Below are 21,286 nucleotides of genomic sequence, written 5' to 3'. Positions count from 1 at the left end.
AGCCACATCATCTTGCATTTTTATGTTAGGTGTGAGAGCACTTGAAAAGAATCAGCTATTTCTTAAGACTCTAGGCAGATCAGACAATACGACAACCATATTAGGACAGATCACCATAACATCATAGCACCTCAAAATGGCTGTTCCAACTTAATCAATTAAAGCTATGACAAGTGCCATGAACTAAGTCAGTAACAGATGCTGTTAAATAAAATTTATAAATAATCACCATGTCGACAGAGTTTTCCTTAAAGTCTCCCGCAAGATTTCACAATAGTAACCTCACAGGCACTGGAGTGGAAAATACTCTTCAAGCTGCTGAATCTGCCTTCAGGTCCATCATATGGTGATTTCACTTCTACTAGCAGCATCAAAATACAGTTCTTAATTTAATGAAAATGAAGATCAAATACTTGTCCTCCATAATGTAAATATGTAATCAATCAAGGATATTCCTCGTTCCGGGGCGAATCGATGAACACACCTAGACTGAAAGAACCTCTGTTGTAATGACATCATTGACACGCTATTTTTTTAGCTAGACTAAGGATGTTTTCTAGAAGAAAAGGCCTCGAGGTCTGAAACCTTTGGATGCCAAGTGATGAAGGGTGGGCTCTCTTTTAAGACCTTGAGAGCAGATTGGTACTCATAAGCCATGCCCTGCAAGTGGAAACAAATTTGTCACAACAGTTTACAAAAACAGAGTTGTTCAAAATTTTACAAGAACAGGCATCAGCAGTTTGCTGGCCCTATGTATAAAAGGCATCTTAAAAATCCAATAAAAAATATATTTACCATTGAACGTTATACTCTCTTTCCCCTCTCTCTCCCAATCTGGATGAAGAGAACAAAGTGAGGGGCACTTTGGTCCTTTTATAAATGTCTTTTAATGGACTTTCATTATAGGAGCACATAAGCAAACAATGATGATATGCAGCAGTATATAAGCATACATGGTTTTTTAAAGAGGTATAATAGCAATTACCCGGTTTTGTGACAAAATGCCCTTTTGTTAATACCAAGAGATATTTCTGGATATTAACTTTTTGCTTGACAAATATATATTGTGAATGCTCATGTTGGCAGTGTTGTTCACCTTTTCATAGATTATCAGATAAAATAATCACCTTCAGTTCACTATAAAGAATTTCTTCAGCTTGAGACCCAAAAGGCAATTTGTGCTTCAAACTCATGAATACTTCCAGCAACCTTCTCCTGGGATCAGAAAAGAGGTAGGCACATACCAGTTTCAGTGCAGTAGTGCATTAATAAACAATCTAGTCTCACAAGTCATTTCAAAACAAAGAAAGATCTGCCCCTAAATTACCCAAACCATAGATCAATCGTAAAAGAAAATGGAAAGTTGACTTTTGAAACAGTGGACGGAATGTATCTCCCATACTTGCATAGTGATGACTCCGTTGATCGGGACAATGCCCCTTTAGTAGATGTGCCTTGCTTCCTCCCTGTTGTTCCCAAGATAACCTCATGCAGACCAGATCTATTCCAACATATTGAATACCTACAAGTAGGGAAAAAAACATAGAGATTTTACTTTATGAGCTAGCATGCCTGCAATAAGTTGCAAAAAATTCATTTATCAATGCATACTGCAGCGAAAATGAGAACCATCAGCTACCCGCATGTTAAATTGGGATCGTCACCATGAGGTTGTTGGAATTCCTTCAAAGGGACAGAAGACCAATAGATACAAGGCTGTTGAACACAAATTTTCTCTCGTGAGCTAACAGTTTTTGGGGATATATCCTACTACTATTAAGCAAAGCAAACCACCTTGAGCACTTCAAAGGAGCTTGAAACTTTCTTGGGTAGAGTAGCCATTCGACTACAAAAAGCCTTTTCTAGATGTTCAAAGTAAAATTCTCTGCAAGCATCACAACAAGAATTGCCCACCGTAATAGTAGATAGATAGACAGGTTGCACCAAGTGAGAAAGTAAAGCTCCTGAAGCAGACCAAACAAGAGTTCATTAACATCCAGCATGAATGTAAGAAATAATTTCATAACTTTCAAGGGGAAGAACAACAAGCAGGAATAAGTAAAAAATTGATTGAGTAATCAGCATGCATTTAATGTTAAACTTGATACATGAATTTGTACTGTCAACATTAGTCATAAATTATGTAAGATAACAGCTGCAGATTTAATAATAAATAACTCATTAAGAATACAATAAAGGGTTCAGGGTTCAGAGAACATAAGTAAAGTCTGATCAAGTCATCACTCACATATAATTCTTACTTTGTTTCAAGACATGCACAAGGTGAGTGAGCACCTATAGAACAAGTATTACCTTCACTGAAAGTTTGAAAGGAAACTAAGTTTTAAATTGCACTATTACATCTAAAAAATAATAACATTTTCATAAAACCTGCAATTAGTGCTCCTACTAAGAGCAATATAGATAACTTCACAAAAACCTCAAGCACTAAATCAGAATGATATGACATGATCTAAGCATATAATGGCCCTGAATATCCATGAGATTTTCTAAAAGAGACATGATTGGCAATGCCTCGGATAAAAAGACATTACACAGAGAGATCTTTGAGAACCAACCAAACCTTGAAGTCCAACAACAGTCCACCGTGTTATCTTATCAAAGCAACTCATTGACAAAGTTGTGTCACCGCGTCCAGGCTTCTTTTGGACCATCTGAACAAATTCAGGGCAGCCAATAACTGGAGTCACTGATGCATCTGTCCGTCCATCAGCTCAATGAAAAATATTTATTTAAAAATTCAATTAGAAAATATGTTTCATGCAAATAAGTGTGCCTCCGCAAGCAATGCAGTGATATCATCAATTGCTTCTTTCCAAACTTTTCATCTAGGTTAGAAAAAAGACTCCCCATTGTAGAACAAACAGTCCATTCAAGTGCCCATACAAAACAAAGTCAAAACTTGCACAATTGAGAAAATATGACAGTGAACAAACCATTGGAGTCTTTCGTTTTCCCTGTAGATGATGAATCACCATCAATAGAACTCCGCATATGCAATGCTTGAGATAAAGCCATAGAAAAAACCCCACCTACAATGGAAACATCAAACAAAAGATTACCAACAAAAAGTGAAGCCAAAAAATAAAAATAAAAAATAAAAAAGGCAGCAGTATCCTAAAGAACAACAAAAACATCCATAGAAACTGCAAGACAAAGGGCGTACATGGAATTTGGGTGACATATAAATGCAATCTCAACCAGGGGCTCATCACATACTTCCCTTGCTCAGCATCGAAAAGAAAAGCCATTTTCTGTTCGCCATTACGCTCTTTCTGATCAATCCACAGAATTTCTGAATAAAAAGAACCTGCCCACCCACGAAAGAAAAATCATAGAATAATCTGGTCTTTCATACAAAAAGCACATAAAAGATTTGAAAGGGATAAAACAAACCTCAAGAGGGCTCTGCCTTGCAATGATCTCGGCGTGAGAGTCATTGACAACATTCCCACGAGGGCTAAGAAGGGATCCACCGATGCATTTTGGTCCCAGTGCCGAGAGCCACGACTTCGAGATCTGAGATGAAAATCGACAAGATTTAGGATTGATTTAGGGTACAGGGGCTGGACGGGCTTAGGTTCGACCATGAATGGGGAGGAGAGGAGGAAAGCGGCGAGAACAGTCGTTTTCCCGGCCCTGAGGTTTCCCCTTCTTGGGAAGCGCTTTGTAGCGCGAATGCACAGCTGAGGACACCGTTTCCCCCCATTGGTAGGGCGCCGATGAGGCCATGAAGCTGCTCGTCTTTGCCGCAGCGTTCTTCGAATAATAGATGCCCTCAATATAAGGATTTTCAAAATTCCCCAGTAGTAAGGGCAAGGCCGACAGTGATCTTTCCGTTTCGTTGAGTACCCACCCAAAATGTTTTATATATATATATATATATATTAGTAATGCTATATTGAACGAATAAATTACACGAACTAGCCACACAACTGATGTAGCAGGTGACGTGAAAATATTTAAAAAGAGAAACAAAAATAAGGGCATCACGAAATTAGGGCAGCGTTTTGTATCTCTCGTGGGACTCTCTCTCTTTCTCTCCCCGTGACGAGCAGCTTTCTCCCCATGATCGGTGACGCTCGCACCGCCTCTCCTCTTGGTTTGAAGAGAAACTAGGGCACAGATCGGCCCTAGTTTGTGTCTCTCTCATGTAGGACTCTCTCGCTCTCTCTCTCTCTCTCTCTCTCTCTCTCCTCGCTGGCTCCGTGCTGCCCGCTTTCCACCTCCCACTCCGTACGTCGCCTCTCTCGTTTGGCTTTGAAGAGAAACTAGGGTACAGATCGGCCCTAGTTTGTGTCTCTCTCGTGTGGGACTCTCTCGCTCTCTCTCTCTCTCTCTCTTTCGTGTGGCTATGTGCTCCCGACCACCGCTTCCCTCCCCCGCTCCCGGGCGGCGCCCCTCTCTTGTTTGGCTTTGAAGAGAAACTAGGGCACAGATCGGCCCTAGTTTGTGTCTCTCGCGTGTGGGACTCTCTCCCTCTCTCTCTCTCTCTCTCTCTCTCTCTTTCATGTGGCTGGTTCTCTGAATTTCTTGGCACAAAAGCCTGGCTCGCCTTGAAATCAGGTACAAAGGCAATGATGGCCCTAAAATTTCTATCCTGCCTGCACTCTACTAGCGATGGCATAGTGGCTTGGATGGCCTAGTAGGCAACCGGCACTCTAGCTTATTGTTGTAGAGGGAGGGGGAAGGATGGGAGAACATCATTACTGTTGAATCTGAGCCTCTGTTTTAATTCTATTGGTTGATATTTTATCTATATTCAACATGAATCATTTTGTTGCATCATGTATTTCTTTCTGTCGATGTGGCTGGTTCGTGTGGTTGCTTCGCTCTATATAACATTACTCTTACTCTTTAGTAATGATGGTCATGATGATTTGCCCTATAAAAGAGTATAGAAATTGGGGTGACGTGGCAACTTTAGTTGCAAACTCTTGATTCGTGTTTATCCATGCTAAAAATAGAGGGCAAGATCCGAGCCTTTTTCTTCTTATTAAACTGCTTTGTTATTGTTTTTTGTTTTTGATATTTTTGATATCTATCAATCTTGATGTAATCAGCAGATGGATACCAGAGAAGCTGTAAAAATTGAAGCCTTTGTGGCTTTCAAAGAGTACAGGTTATTGTTAGTGTTCATCTTGTAATACGAGTGCTCTTACTCCCTTTAAATTGATCCAAATGAGTACCATTTAATTTAATTTAATTTTATGTTTTTTTCTTTTGAATATTTCTGCAAGATTAGGATATGTCTCTACCATTCCTGAAGTGTTTGATGTAGACCCTCATCTTCTAACAAAAACTTAAGCAGAGAAAGTTAGCAAACATATTAAACAGTACCTTGATTCCATGGAAAAGGTAATTCTTGCATTTGGTTTATAGTAATAATTCATATATATTGAACAGATTAGTCTTATAATGAATTGCTCATTTATTTGGGAGAAAAATGAATAGTTTTTTATTCTGAAATTTGAAACTTAATTGAGTATATGACTTTTCTACGGTCGTTCTATCAATTGTATGCTACTTATCAATTGGTGTAAGAAGCCAGAGCTGGATAATATTGTTTTGAAGAAAAAACTACAGATTTTGATGCCCTAAACCTGCTGGAACAATTAGGGCTTCAGAAAATTCTTTCCTTTAATTTGTGTGTGGTTTTATCTTGAAGCATGTTAAGTTGTAGGTTTTCCACATTTTGAGTATGCTTTAGTTTTTAATTCAAGTTCAGATTTTGATGTTTTGTGAAAAAAAGCTGGCTAGTTTTCTTCTGTGCTTTCTCTCTCTAATATAATGACATATTATATGGTCCAACATTGAAACTTAGGAATGAATTTCAGAACAATAAACTTATTTAATTCAATTTAGTAAAAGGATTTGGTGAATTTAAACTGTTGATTCAGCTGTTGCACAACTAGAGTTATGTGTTTTTTGGGTATTTTATTTCATAGTTATTATGTGTACCATTTGATTTCTATGCGAAAGTCGAACTCATATATCATAATATATATGATAAAGACTTGAATAGGATGTATGTTTACAGTTGCTTGTCCATATTATTTAAGAAAAAAAAAAATTTCAAACCTCTGATATTTTCCGTCATAATACTGCAAAATGAGATTATTTTTAGTTGGTTGGACGATTGTACAGAATTATGTTTTTTGAACTTATTTGCCCATCTCTTTGTGATATTTAAAATGTCACATTAAACCAAAACCGGAGATAATTGGTTGGGGGTTTCTTTTTCTATTGTAGTTGAGAAATCAACATAATCCTATAAAGCTCTTGCTTAGGATTTAATCAGTCGCATGTAATGTCTTTGATTTGATGATGAATCTTTTTTCTTAATCATTTTAGATTATTAACACATTGCTGCAGTTTTGAGTAATTTTCTTTAACAAACAAGAAGAAAAAAAATGAGAAGGAAATAAATGTCTAACTAATCATACGTCACCTTTTAAAGGACAGCAATAAAATTTCATATCTTCATTGTTTGGATTTATTTGTTCAAATGTATCTAATCACCAGCTTTCTTTGTGGCTTTCTGTTCTATGTCATACAACTTTCTGAATTTTGGTCAATGGTCCGGACTTTTGTGGTGCAAATATTATTTATTCAATTGACATTGTGACTTTTAGTTGTTAAGTTCTTTTAAAGAATTCCAATGATGTCTTTGTCCTTCTTGAATCATGCTATAATTTGGAAATTTACATCAGCACATCAGTCTAAGATTAGAGAATTTAAAACTACAAATATTACATCATGTAGCTTCTGCTCGCTCTTGAATGACAGGAAATTAACTTTTCATGGTGCATGGACTATAACTACAAAAGTAAGCTTAGGATTCTTTGCACAAATTTATGATTTCTCTCATCATCACATCTTTTGTAACTTGACATGAATCTTGGAAAACCTGACAATTTATGTTTCTGCACAAACATGCTGCATTCTCCTTTGTTTTTGGCTTTTGAAGTGGCATGACTTAAATTGTAAGACAATTTGCAGGTTCAGTAATGCCCAGAAGTTGGACAAATTGGGCATCGTGGAAGTGATACGTCCTCAAATGTGGATGGTACCTGCCTCATATGTGAGCTGGTTTTTGAAAATTGTTTGGGTTCTTTTAATTTCTTTTAATGTGGATGGTACCGTCTTAGATATGAACATGAAAATTGTATTTTAGGTGTTGTCAATTAATTTATGATGTGTTTGGGTTACATCATAAACTATTTATATTTTTAATTTTGTGTTTGGGTACCGTCTCAGATATGTGTTTGGGTTACATTAATGTCGATGGTACCGTCTCATCATTGTTAATATTTTGTTTTTAATTTTGTGTTATTTTTTGTTTGTTCATAATGTTCGATATATTCTTGATAAAACTCAGGTGCTCTTGTGTGTAAATGAGAAAGAACAGGAGAGTGAATTGTCACTCGACAGTGAAAGGCTGCAGATATATTTCCAACGCTAAGGGGACTAAAGGAAGGCTACAGATATATTTTCATATTCACAAATTTTCGTATTCCTCAATGGGACATGTTTATTATATTACTGCAAATTATTATGTTTATCTACAAAATCTAGAACACAAAAATTCTTATAACATGAACACAAATTCTTATAACTACAAAACCATCTCTTCATCAAACATAAGGAATAAACACAAAAATCTTATAACATGAACACAAATTCTTATAACACAAAACAAACCATCTCTTCATCAAATATAAGCAAACATAAAAATTCTTATAACATGAACACTGAACTTGAACTTATAACACAAATAAACCATCTCTTCATCAAAACATAAAGCAACAAACACAAAATTCTTATAACATGCACACAAATTCTTATAACACAAACAAACCATCTCTTCATCAAACATAAGCAACAAACACAAAAATCTTATAACATGAGCACAAATTCTTATAACACAAACAAATCATCTCTTCATCAAACATAAGCAACAAACACAAAAATCTCATAACATGAGCACAAAATTCTTATAATACAAATCAACCATCTCTTCATCAACATGAACACAAAAATTTCCGGTTTTTCCTCCATGAGCATGAACATGAATACGAACACAAAAATTAACCCTTGCACTATATAATTAACTTGCACCACAATCGATTCCTTTCGAAAAAATTAAAATGTATACATCAAAAACTTCATATCACCAACAATCTTAATCACTAAGTATTTAATGCAAAAATAAATTTGTACATCTTGCAACTCACCTTAATCAGAGATCATTGCATTGGCTTGAAAAACCTAAAGAACTGTGATGCATGTCCAGATTAATCGATATAGAATTTGAATTCACCTAATAAAAGAGATTATAATCAAACAAATCATTATTTGAAATTAAATGATTCAAATTCATAATTTGGACATTAAAGACAATTACAAGAGAATTACCACACTCTCTTATGTGCAATGATCATCTTGTATAATTTTCTGAGCTAATGCATCTCCCTTTATTTGTGGCTCCTGCCAATAATAACATGGATGTTATACAATAAAAAAAAACATCGGAAAAAACTAAAGAAGTAATGAATATGATACTACATAAAAATACCTTTTTCTTGTTTCTGAATATTATTTCTTCAACTTTTGACTTCTTCCTTTCTGATGGTGGATGAACCTTACCCCCCACCTTCAAAGGTGTGAGAAATTTTTGGTGTGGCACATTAGTCTCCTCCGACAACATAGGTGTAAACTTTTCCTTGCAAGTTGTGTTGTCCATCAACTTCTCAATTGCCTCATCTACATATTTCATCAAGAACATGTATTTGTCATTTGACTCTGCTCCAAGTTCTGCGGCTTTAGTAAAATGAGAACACAATTTATTGTACTGCAGTTTCTCCTCACTGGTTTATGGGTCATCATAACAGTTTTGTACATATGTATGCATGCGTTTGATGTCTTTCCTCCATCGTGGTAAAATATACCTAGAAAGTATGTCTTTCACATTCTTCTCAATAAGCACCTTGCAAATGTGCCTACAAATAATCCCCTTGAACACAAACAACTGACACGAGCATTTAATGTCAAATTCTTCCTCATTAGTGTGAGACATTATATACCACTTGCTTTCTAAATACACCTACTTTCCCTTGACAATGCTCGGACACCGAAATGAGCAGATTGCCCCATGTGAACCAGTGAGAAAAAGATTGCAATATATCATGCCTCACAACTCATCTTGAAAAAATTTAAAAATTTCATTTGTGTATGCTTCTTGTAGTTGCTTCTCAAAGTAGCAATCGGTGATCAATGGAAAACACGAGTTAAATGAAGCAAAATCAGCTTTGTTCTCCTTCTCAATATTGCTTTTCAAGGCATTATCATATTAGCTCAACAAACCGCTTCAATGAATTTGTCAAACCAACATAACCATCAAAAAATGTATTTACTCTTTCACTTCTTTGAGTGGTAGACATTCTAGCCCAAAATATGCCTTTAACATATACAAGAGCTCAACAATCACGAATTTTGAATAGAGAATTCAGCTATTCATTTTTCTCAATGTTATAGTCAGGCATTATCTTCAAATACGTGTCTTCAAACTCTTGAGAATCCATTGCTTCATATGTGATGTGTTTCAAAATCTTCTTGATTGCTTTGTATTCATTTAAACCTCCAAGCTTCTTGGGAACCGTTTTCATGATATGCCAAAGGCAAAGGTGGTGATGTGAATTTGGAAAAACCAATCTAACTGCATGCGAGAAAAATATTTTCCAAACAACTTTCCTCATCCATGTCAATCAAATGGAAAAATTTTATGTTTCTTTGTTGCATGCGAGAAAAATATTTTCCAAATGCCACGGCATCTCCAATGCCAAGCCTAAATGGCCTTGCTTTCACAATATAATTTCTACAATCTTTTTCAGTGTATGTTAAATTTTCATAACCCTCACTTTCAACTGCTAGGGAATGAAAATTTTTGCTTAGGCTTATCCCTGCTTGGTCATTTATTTCAAGCCTTCTTTTGACATATGCATCAATTTTTTTATTGCACTTATGGAAACGAGCTTTTTCTGGGCTAAGTGGATGATTATGCTCCAAATTAACACTAGAAATGGTAAATCGCCCATCATTTCCAACAATGACATTAATCTTTGCCGGACAATTTACTTTGGCGGATAATCTTGGGTTGAAGGAGTTTTTTGAAGTAGATATTCTTTTGCCACCTCTTGCACATGCTAGCATGTAATATTTCAATTTTTCCATCATCATCTAATCTCGTTCTTTTGTTGATGCCGAACCCTTCATGTCGTGCATATTGGACATACAACTTATAAACTTCTTCAAAATCAAGAATCATACCAGCCCCCCGCATAATATTTTCAACTAAATCCAAATCTACCGATTTTTTCTTTGGCATGTATTTCATAACTTGAACATCCAACTTCTACATTATTTTTTCCTTGCTCATTACACCCAAGTACCACTTCTTCCATGTTCTTGCTTTAGGTATATGTCTAAAAACAAATTAGACAAATACTTAGAAAACATGAAGCAAAGCAATGGTTTATAATCATAAATAACTCCAAAAAAATCATTAAAAAAAAATCCAGATGATGCCTAAATAACTAGAAAAATAATTTATATACATTGCCAACAAACAAAAATAATCCATATAATGCCTAAATAACTCCATGAAATTTTTGGTTTATAATCATAAAGAGAAACCCATCATAAAACAAATAAAAATCTTTAAAAACCACAAAAAAAAAAACCACAAAAACCACAAAAAATGTCAACACAGACATCTATGTATGTATTTTAGAGGTATGTACACAAAATCAATTAATCCATTCATAACTATGGTCCAATGGAGTGGATTATTTAGCCACAAGAATCAGTTATAAGTAACACAACCCAAACCATTATTAATTAAATGATTAAACTATTAAATCATTCATGTAGTATGTATATAATGCTTTTAAACACATTCCAGCAAACAAAGAATTGGTTTTCCCAAACGTTTGTGCTCCCATAACAAGGCCAAATAATAAGGGAATCAACACCGTAAAACAAACAAAAATCCAAAATAACTCAAACAAATCAAACAAATTATTACAAAACATGAAATAAATCATACCTTTGATATAGTGGAGGCAGGAAGCAGGGAAGGGAAGCCACGACTTGAACACGGCCGGGAGTGGAGGAGGAAGCTCGGGGCTGTCAGGGGCACCGGGAGGCCGTACGAGCAGAGCGGGAGGAAAACGCGGCCGAGACTAGGGGCCGGGAGTGGGAAGGGAAAGCGGCACGGGACTAGGGGCGGAGCTGGGAGAGAGGGCAGGCACGGGAGCGGGGAGGAAAGCGCCCGGGCTAGGGATGGGGCCGTGAGTGGCGAGGGAAAGCGCCGCCAAGACGGGCCGGGAGGTCGGGGAGGGAAGCGCCGACCCGAGAGAGAGAGAGAAGAGAGCCTCACGTGGGTGACGATGGACTTTTTACTTTTTATTATTATTTATTTTTTTAAATAAAAAAATAAAAGATTCCTGACGTCACCGACCACATCGGGCCATGTGTGGTCGGTTCGTGTGGTTTCTTCGCTCAATATAACATTACTCTCTCTATATATATATAACATATGGGTTGATATAAAAAATTTTAAAAATATAATAAATTATTATGGTTCTTATTGAGAAGGATTGGTCTCATTTATTATCTAATTTAATTAATTTATGTCTTAAACTATTAGATTTTTTTTAAAAATATAATAAAATAAATAATATAATATAGTATAATATTGTGTTTGTTATGGATAAGAATTGGTTTCAATTGGTATATAAGTTCATGGATTTATGCCTTAGATTATTTGAAATTTTTTTAAAAAATTGTATTGGGAGACCTGGATGTGTTGGGAATGAGGACTTCCTCCTTCTCGATTTCCCAACTAGGGCGTGGACGGGGAATCCCCGCCGCGGGATGGTGAGTGAGTGGGTAGAAGCTCCCCATCCTTTTCCCTGCCCCATGCCCATTCCTATTCAAAATCAGTTAAAACAGCTAAATTCCATACCAGTTGACTAGCCAAACATAATAAACTACCGCCGCATTTCCGATAAACTCCTTTTCTTTTATAGGTAAAAATTTGAGTAAGTCATTGTACTATTATAATTATTTCACTTTAGATACTGGATTATGATTTGTATCTTTTTGGCCACCAAACACCAATTCGATTTCATTGGAAGAGAATCTTGATGGGTTTTTAGCCAATTTAATCCGACATGGCGACCGCAATTGCATGTGAACTATTAATCTGGACCTTACTAAGGCGAGGTGGATCTGACACGCCAGATTTTAGCCGACTAGACATCTTCTTTAAGCAAGTGTACACTCTATGTCAAGAGGCCTTCCATGTTAGTCTCCACATCAACCTTCTCTTCCACACTCTTCGATCCCTTCGCAAAACCCTTTTCTTTATCTCTCGATTAGCTCAGCCAAGAGAGTGGTGAAAGATCTCCATTACTAAGTAAGCAAAGTAGTCCAGAAACCCTAGCAGCCCCTTGGCGAAAGCAAAAACCAAAGCGAGCCGAAACCAGTGCAAGCATACATCAGACACTTGGCGAATAAGATCAACAGATGACAAAGCACCAAGTTTATGTAAGTCTTTTTATTATCTCATCTCCCCATTGTTGTCAAATGTTAAATGTACTACATTTGTGAAGTTTAAAAAAGAAATGTAATTAGGATTTGGCAACGGTTTAGCCGTTGAAGTAACTATATGAACTCTTTTTTTTTAAGGGGTAAAATAGGTTAAAGTTTTCTACTTTTCTGGATGCATACTGTGTTAATGTACAATTATCTTAATTCTTCTCAATAATCATGTTTGTTGTTTTCATTGAACTCCTTTGCACAATTTTTGTTTTATTTCAAGTCCCATTGTTTACATGGTTCTAATTGAGAATTAAAACTTGGTTGTCATTGGTGTTTATATAGTTTGTGTTTGATCTCCAATGGTTGTACATGGGTTTTCTTATAATTTGTCAATTTATGTTCTCTTATGCCAACTTTTTTATCAATGGTTCGGATAATTGAGTTATAATTGTCTTTGAGTTATAGCCACAGTTATAATTGTCTTGGTTATAATTAAGTTATAAATCTTTGAGTTATAATTAAGTTATAACTGTCAGTTTATGTTTTGTTATAATAGAGTTATAGGCCACATTTTCAAGTGTTTAGTGGTATGTATATTGTCTTCAAAACTTGTACTTTTACTCCCCACTAATCCTCAATCAATATATTTAACCTAGTAATTGAGTTTTGAATATTGTTCTCATACCCGTGAACTTTATTATCAAATTTTCAAGCATTTGGTTTTCACACACAATGTAGAAGATTATATTATCTAGCTACTCTCTTTTGATGGATGTATGATGCATGTATGCCCTCCATAATTCTATTTTTTGTATGAGGAGTTTGACACTACCATGTAAATACACTACCCATTATTGGATCATTATGTCCATGTAAATCAATGGACACAAATAATACCCATACTTTATGTTTTAGTTCAACACTGATGCTTGAGAGACTAAAATGAATTCATGTTTTAGGTGTTTTCTTGTTGACCTGTGTGTTTGATGACTCCTTTTTTTTCTTGTGCTATTTAAGTTGATGACTGGGAAATTGAAGCATTTGATGTTTAAGCTATTTTACTTTATCATGTTTGTTGATGCTTGAAGATTTTTGTTATTAGCATTGATGTCTAAGAAATTCAAACAATATTTGTTTAGAATGCTTACTTTGACCATGTGGATTGGTGTCTATTTGTTTAATGATATCAACAATCATATTCTAGCTTGAAATTCCAACTAGGTGTAGTACTCATATGGGACCAATTTAGAAAGGTTTTCTGCCTCCTTAAGTATCATACCCATAAAATCTTTGTGAAGAAAGGTCAAACAAAATATTGGACACTATTCCTTATGATGAGTAGATGAGCAACTTGCCACTCGCATGAGTGTGTTTGTTTAACATTACCTTTATGTGTTTGTTTTATGTATATGTATGGTTCTTATGGGGTTTGCTTTATGGGTGTTGTTTTTTATTTCTTCATGTGGTTATGTGTTGAATGTAGGTTCATTATTATGCAATGTTTTAATGTGATTGTGTTCACATGCTACCTAAACTAGTATCAACCCCATATTAATGTATCACTATCTTCCCATTTTTGTAACTTTTAGTGCCTATTGTTGAATATTTCGCACTGCAAGGGTATTATGGACTTGGTGATGTAGAGAATTAGAGTAATTATAGTTTTGCAAGATTTGTTGATTATTGTACTGCTGACTATATGCCAAAACTTGGCGATGTAGACATGATTAAGGGATAGGGATGTAGAAGGTAATTGAAAATGTAGAAGGTGCACCTTTTGGATTAAGGATAATAATAGTGAAAGGATGGGAATGCATAAAATAAAAGATGATTTGGATGCATTGGAAATGGCCTTGGTTGTGGGTTAGAGTAGGGATAAAAACTTATATGTTAAGGTGACCAAGGAGGATATTACTAGTAGTAGTGTTATTAGCTTAAGAAATGTTGGTACATATGGTGGGTTTTAGGACAAGGGCATGTTGCTCTTGAAGAAACTATAGAAAAGGATGTGAATCTGGAAGATGAGGAAGAAGAAGAAGACAGCAAATTATATGATTTTGAGTATAGCTTCCATAGTGACAAACAGGGAAAGAGAAGGTGAAATGGGTGACATTGCTAGACCTAGGCCTGAGATAACTATACAGTCTGAAATTAGAAGACAAGATAATGATGATGAAGATATTGCTGAATTTGAGTATGTTGTGTTTGATGAATTTGCAATCATGTTTATCAACAAATTAGGATGAGTTACATCCTACTAGACATAAGTATCCTGAATTTAAGGAACAAATTGATATGAAGAACTCCCAATTCTAGATAGGTATGAAGTTTAGTAGCTTTAAACAGTTCAAAGAGGCAATTAAGAACTATGGCATTGAGAATAGGTGTGTTATAAATTTCAGACCCAATAACAAGAAGAGATGTAAGGTATATTGCAAGAAAACTTGTCCTTTTTACTTATGGGTCTCACCAATGATCAAAGATAAGAGTACTATCCAAATAAAAATTGGGATTTTGAAACATGAGTATACTAGAGATCATAACATAAGGTATGTCAATGCTCAATGGAGAGCATAACACTACTTAAAGCAATTTGGGTCATACCCTTCCTAGAAGCTTTTAAGCATTATCTAAGCTGTTAAAACCAAACAAGAGGTTGATATTAGCAGGATGAAGGTTTGGGTTATGATGCTTGATGGTGATGGGCACACACAAATATATGTATTCATGTTAAACAATATTACACTACCTGGGATCTTGACTATTTTTCTTTTGTGTGTTATATGCATCTAAGTTTTGGGTTATGATGCTTGATGGTGATGGGCACACACAAATGAAAAGATTATATGATTACATCCTTTACTTAATTAGACCACATTCTGGGTCAACAATTAAATTTAAATGCAATGAAGGTGTATTCTAGTCTATGTATGCTTGCTTGTCTCCACTTAGGGTTAGATTTCTACCAGGAGGCATGCCTATAGTCTCTATTAATGGTTGCTTCCTCAAAAGGCTCTATGGTGGTCAAATATTTTCAACAATTGGGACAGATGTAAATGATTGCATCTATCAAATAACTTAGGTTGTGATCGATAAGGAAATTATGAGAATTTTATTTTGTTTCCAAAGTTGCTTGCTGAGGATTTGGAAATAAATAATAGTCATGGCTGGCTTTGATGAGTGCATTTCATATCGTTATTTTATTTACCTCCAAGTTACATTTTGCTTGTCTTTTAGCATTCTTTGTATATATTCGATGCTATTTTGGGTATTTTGTGTTTATTGTGTAGATTAACAGGGGCCAGGACAATAGATGTGAATTTGGAAGATCGGCAAAAGAACATCATCTGCTAAGTGTTCAAGCTAAGCACAGCCTAAGCATGGTTGTGCTTCTTGGCCGTGCTTATTAATGGTTTCATGAGGTATGAGCTACAATGCAAGCATATCTATGTTCCAGGGGAAGCACGAGCTAAGCACGACCATGCTCTCTCCCTGTGCATTTCACTGGATTTCCGTAATCCTCCAAATAGCTTAAGGACGGTTTCTTTGCTCTTTTCCAACTCGGAGTGCTTCTAGGAAGCACGCGTTTGAGCTGCTTCAGTGATCTACCCATGTTTTTACTATTTGGACACTTAGCCAATTTCTGTCAAAGTCCCAAGAAAAGCACAACCTAAGCAGGGAGCGTGCTTAGGCCGTGTTTAGGCCAAAGCTTACTTTTTAATACCCAGATTTAGTGTTTGAGAGGAGCTTTTTGGCAAAGGTTTTCTTCTCCACATCCAGGTGATTGACAGAGGCCATAAGCGATCTTCACCGTACTTTCTAGGAAGATCAAGGAAGAGTAGAATTCACATTAAGGAGTGAAGTTTAGCCAATCAAAGAAGTTCTTTGAGCTCATTTGTGAAGATATTTCTTGAAAAATGGAGTTATGAACTTTCATTGTTTTGTATCTTTTTACCTTTCTTATTTGTATGAACTTATGACTGGCTAACTATTCCATGGTGCCTCGGGCTTATGAACCATGATGCTTAGTGTACTTTGATTTACTGGTTTTCAATGACTATGGAATTTTATTGTGTTCTTATGTTAAATCTAGTGTCATATAACTTGATGTGCCTTATTTGCATAGTTGTAGTAGTAAAACTTGACGTTTGTTAATTGCAATAGTTGTAATTACCTTGTGTGATTTGCAAAACTTGATGTGTATGAGACCTGTAGTTACAATTGTGAAACTTAAAGTATTTGAGAGCCATAGATATGACATTGCTAGGGAGTACTTGTAAGAACCTTAAATGTACCTGATAGTCATTCAAAGCAAGTTAGTACACAAATACACTTGAGAATTAGTCTTGGGTATTACTTCTCATTGATTGCAACGACTCCACCCTTGTCTACCTGTTCTTTCCATCCTTCTCCTTTATTTTACTCTAGTTAAATCACTTCGAAACCATCGTCAACCGGCTAGAGATTAGAGGAGGAATTAGTACTAGGAGTGATAAGTGCTTGTGCGGTATGAATGCGAAGCGTTCATTCCTTATGTTGACCATTACTTTTCTCGGGTTTTTACACTAATATGTGTGTTTTTATGTTACTTTTATGTAGGTAGGGTTGTGAGGCCGAGTATGAAGGAAAGAAGCCAATGTGGATCACAATGCACCGATTTTGGAGGAAATCTTGCTAAGGTTCAAACGCTAAGACATAGGTCGGATGTGAGATGCTAGAGTGTGTGCCAACCTCCTCGTATTCGAGTTTGGCACATCCATTTGGAGGGGCACAAAGGCAGTCACACTCGAGCATTCCGATTTATGCACATAGAACAAGAGCTCCACCAACTTGCCTATCATTGAAGAAGCAAGTGATCCAGCGACGTGAGCGTGTGCTCGCTTTGCGTTACTCCGATGAAAGTATGGATTCGGGAAGCTATTCGGTCGGATCATGGCGAGCTACAGCAACAACACGGTAGCAAGTACTATAGCAAACGACTATTCACGAGTCGAGAAAAATAGGAGTTCAGAGAATCCATACGCGGGCGTGGGAAATTATCCACGCCCGTGTGGAAATTCACGCACGCGGCGTGAAGCATCCACGCCAGTGTAGTCAGCCCGATTCCAAACCCTATTTAAAAGCCGAATCAGCCCCGATTTTAGTATTCTTTTTCTCCATCTTTTCCCCAACTTGAGAGAGGGTCTTGAGCTAGGGGTTTTGAGGGGTATTGACCAAGGTTTTGGAGAGGTTCCTATGGCTCGACATCGTCATTCCTTAGGAAGAAGGTTGGTAGGGGAGCTTCCGTCGAGGCGTATCCTATATCTGACTGAGGGAATCTTTGGACGAGCGAGTAGAGGACTTTCCACAAGACCATCGACACGACCATCGAGGGGTTTTTTTTATGGATTCATTGCTTTTACATTCTATTTCTTTGATTGTACTTAGCTCCATGGAGAGCTAAACCCCTAGTTGGTACTTGGGTGATTTGTGAACCCATAGGATGTATTCGTTTCATTTGAATCTCTTTATTATGCTTTCAAAAATTGATGTTTATTGTGAGTTCCAACCTTGAATGCTTGATTGTATGAAACATTTCCCCTAGAGTAATACTAGGGTTGAGAGTTCTCGTTGTTAACCTTGTGAGTGAGTGACGCACCATGAGCGTTAGACAAAGCTAGGCTGGAGAGGGTTGAGAGGGTGAGTCGAGAGGTACGAGGCGTCCCCCTTTCCCTCTCGACGTGATAGATTCTACCTCCGTTCCTTGAGTTCTTTGCGGGCCATAATAGAGTGAATGGTCTAAGGGATGAACTTCCGATGGGGGCTTAGTTGCACGTGCAACGGAGTGAAGCGTTGAGGTGATCTTAGTATCTAGAGCTTAATCGTGGTTTGGGACCTTCCACCCGACCAAAGGGTTAGGTCTATAATTAGGAAGAGATTTATCACTTGGAATCCCTACAATTCATTGCAACTCTATGCGAGTGTCAGGTTGAGAGGTTATCTAATCTCTCCTCCGGGACATGTATAGAGTTAGGGCATAGTTGACCTTAGATTTGGGACTATGTAGTTAAGGATTTTCCACGACTCACCATTGCATTGATTAGGAAGCATAAAAGAGGGTTCTTGCACTTGAAACAATTATCCTAGGCGGAGCATTATCCGGGTACCCCATCTTTATCGATTGCTTTACCCCCTTCTTTACTTTTGCTCTCTTACTTGTTGTTTTTATTGTTGAGAATTGAATCATTGTCACACTTATCATCATTGATCTTTCACATAGCTAAGAATCCAATTAAGTATTTTTTTATTCCCTATTCCCCTGTGGATTCGATACCCAGCTCATCCGAGATTATTACTTGACAAACCGTGCACTTGCGGGATATACGCAAGGGGATCTTGTCAAGTTTTTGGAGCCGTTGTCGAATAGAGCGTTTAGAGATACTTTGCACTTTTATTTTTTCTTAGATATTTCACCATACATTCTATTTCCTATCTTCTTATTCTATCATCATTCTGATTTCTTTTTCCTTCTTTTTGGGTGCACCTCCAGGTTATGACCCGGGGGAATCCCTCAACATTGATTGAAGGAGATCCCGAGCTTGAGCGTACATTTAGAAGAAAGGGAAAAGAGCACGTACAAGAAACGATCTAATCCGACTGATTTGGAAGTGGAAGGATCCGAAAACATGGCGAGCGAGAATGAGCAACGCAAACATTATCCGATTATGTCAAACCTTGAGTGTTGGGGACAAAGTCGAGTATTATACGCCCCCGATTCATGACTCGAACTTCAAGCTAAAGTCGGTATTCATCCACATGTTGCAACAATCCACACAATTAAATGGTTTGGCGATGAGGATCCAAATAGTCACATAGATAGCTTTCTCGAGGTGTGTGATATGCTGAAGATAAATGGGGTGACGGATGATGCCATGAAATTGAGAGCCTTCCCATTTTCCCTAAAGGAGAGAGCGAGCGATGGCTACACTCTGCTACCTAGAGCGTCAATTACCACATTGGAGGAGATGGTGGAAGCTTTTTCTAGCTCGTTATTTCCCTCCCGGAAAAATCACAAAAACTTAGGAACGAGATATCATCCTTTGTTCAGTTGGAATTTGAGTCTCTATTTGAGACATGGGAAACGTTCAAGGAACTGTTGAGAAAATGCCCGCAACACAGATTTCTGTAGTGGATGATTGTTCAGACCTTTTACAACAGTTTGAATCTGAGTGCAAGGCAAATGTTGGATGCGGCGACGAAGAGGTACCTTAGGGTAGCAAGACCCTCGATGAGGCCCGATCTGTTGATTGAATAAATGGGGTTAAATAGCTACCAATGGAATGCTAGGAAGAAGAAAAAGGTGGCCGGTTTACATGAGTTAGATGCGGTAACTTCATTGGTGGCCCAAGTGGAAAATTTGAGTAAGAAGTTAGATCTTCTAACTTTAAATAGAGTGGCGGCCGTGACTAATTGCACCGGGTGTGGTGGAGGACATGCTCCCTCCGATTGCCCGATCTCTATTGGTGATGTTTCTTCGGTGGAGAATGTTGATTTTGTAGGTAATGGCATGAGACCTCAAGGAAAACCATATAGCAATACCTACAATTCGAGTTGGAAGAATCATCCCAATTTCTCATGGAGTAATCAAGGTCCACAAAAGGCCATGGGGCCACCGGGTTTCCAACAACAACAACAAGACCCTCAGGTGGAAAACAGAGTCTCAAGTTTGGAAACCCGAATGAGTGACCTAGAGAAGCACTTGACTAGATTTATACAACTGCAAATACAAGGTTTGAATCGATCGAGTCTACATGCCGCAACCACACCGCCTCGTTTGCATAATCTTGAAAAATCAAGTGGGGCAAATTACGAAGTCTCTCTCGAAAGGCCACATGGAAGCTTGCCGAGCAATACGAGACCAACCCTAGAGGCACGTGAAGGCGATCACTTTGAGGAGTGGTCGTGAGGTTGAAGGTAGGCTTCCGAGTGAGAAGCCAAAAGAACACGACCCGAGGCTATAGAGGTTGAAGAGGAACAAGCAAAGAGACAGAGATGGGACCCCCACCTTTCAAGCCAAGATCCCTTATCCCTCTAGATTGAAAAAAATGACCAAGGGGATGAAGCAGTACAAGAAGTTCCCGAGTTTGTTCAAGCAACTCCACATCAATATTCCTTTTGTTGAGGCATTGGCCCAAAATGCCTAAGTATGCTGAAAATTCTTGAAAGACTTGTTGACTAACAAGAGGAAGTTGGAGGAAAGTGCTTCAGTGATTTTAGATGCTTCATGCTCGGCAGTGTTGCAAAAGAACATGCCGAACAAGATGAAAGACCCAGGAAGCTTCATCATTCCGTGTAATATTGGCAATCTAGGTGAAGAAATGGCATTGGCGGACTCAGGGGCAAGTATCAACGTCATGCCATACACCTTCTTTCAAAAGCTAGGCTTGGGTGAGCCTAGGCCTACTCGGATGACTTTGCAACTAGCGGACCGAACATTGCAACATCCGAGAGGCATCATTGAAGACGTGCTTATCAAGGTGGACAAGTACATTTTTCCGGTTGATTTTGTAGTGCTAGATGTCAATGAGGATGCGGATGTACCCTTGATACTTGGGAGACCGTTCTTGCGGACTTCCAAAGCATTGATTGACATGGGACGGTGAGAGCTCACGTTGAGAGT

At 37.4% G+C, this 21,286-nt stretch overlaps 1 protein-coding gene and 1 non-coding gene across 2 annotated transcripts; both read right to left on the bottom strand.

The window, feature by feature from the left end:
• Positions 1-41: 41 nt before the first annotated feature.
• LOC120257088 (tRNA-specific adenosine deaminase TAD1-like) lies at positions 42-3,858 on the bottom strand. The gene is given in 11 exon segments (XM_039264710.1): positions 42-660; positions 1,128-1,215; positions 1,403-1,522; positions 1,640-1,716; positions 1,795-1,964; positions 2,585-2,731; positions 2,958-3,053; positions 3,188-3,331; positions 3,414-3,515; positions 3,554-3,650; positions 3,652-3,858. Coding segments are annotated over 11 exon segments (1,260 nt in total). The 5' UTR covers positions 3,754-3,858; the 3' UTR covers positions 42-543.
• A 15,823-nt stretch (positions 3,859-19,681) lies between these two features.
• On the bottom strand, positions 19,682-19,788 carry LOC120257090. The gene has a single exon (XR_005535511.1). It is a non-coding gene; the product is annotated as a small nucleolar RNA R71 (small nucleolar RNA).
• Between the last annotated feature and the right edge of the window lie 1,498 nt (positions 19,789-21,286).

Source organism: Dioscorea cayenensis, unplaced genomic scaffold, assembly GCF_009730915.1.
Source record: "Dioscorea cayenensis subsp. rotundata cultivar TDr96_F1 unplaced genomic scaffold, TDr96_F1_v2_PseudoChromosome.rev07_lg8_w22 25.fasta BLBR01001851.1, whole genome shotgun sequence".
Taxonomy (NCBI): Eukaryota; Viridiplantae; Streptophyta; class Magnoliopsida; order Dioscoreales; family Dioscoreaceae; genus Dioscorea; species Dioscorea cayenensis.
Note: the sequence above shows the minus strand (reverse complement) of the source record. Positions and strands in the feature narration are given on the sequence as shown.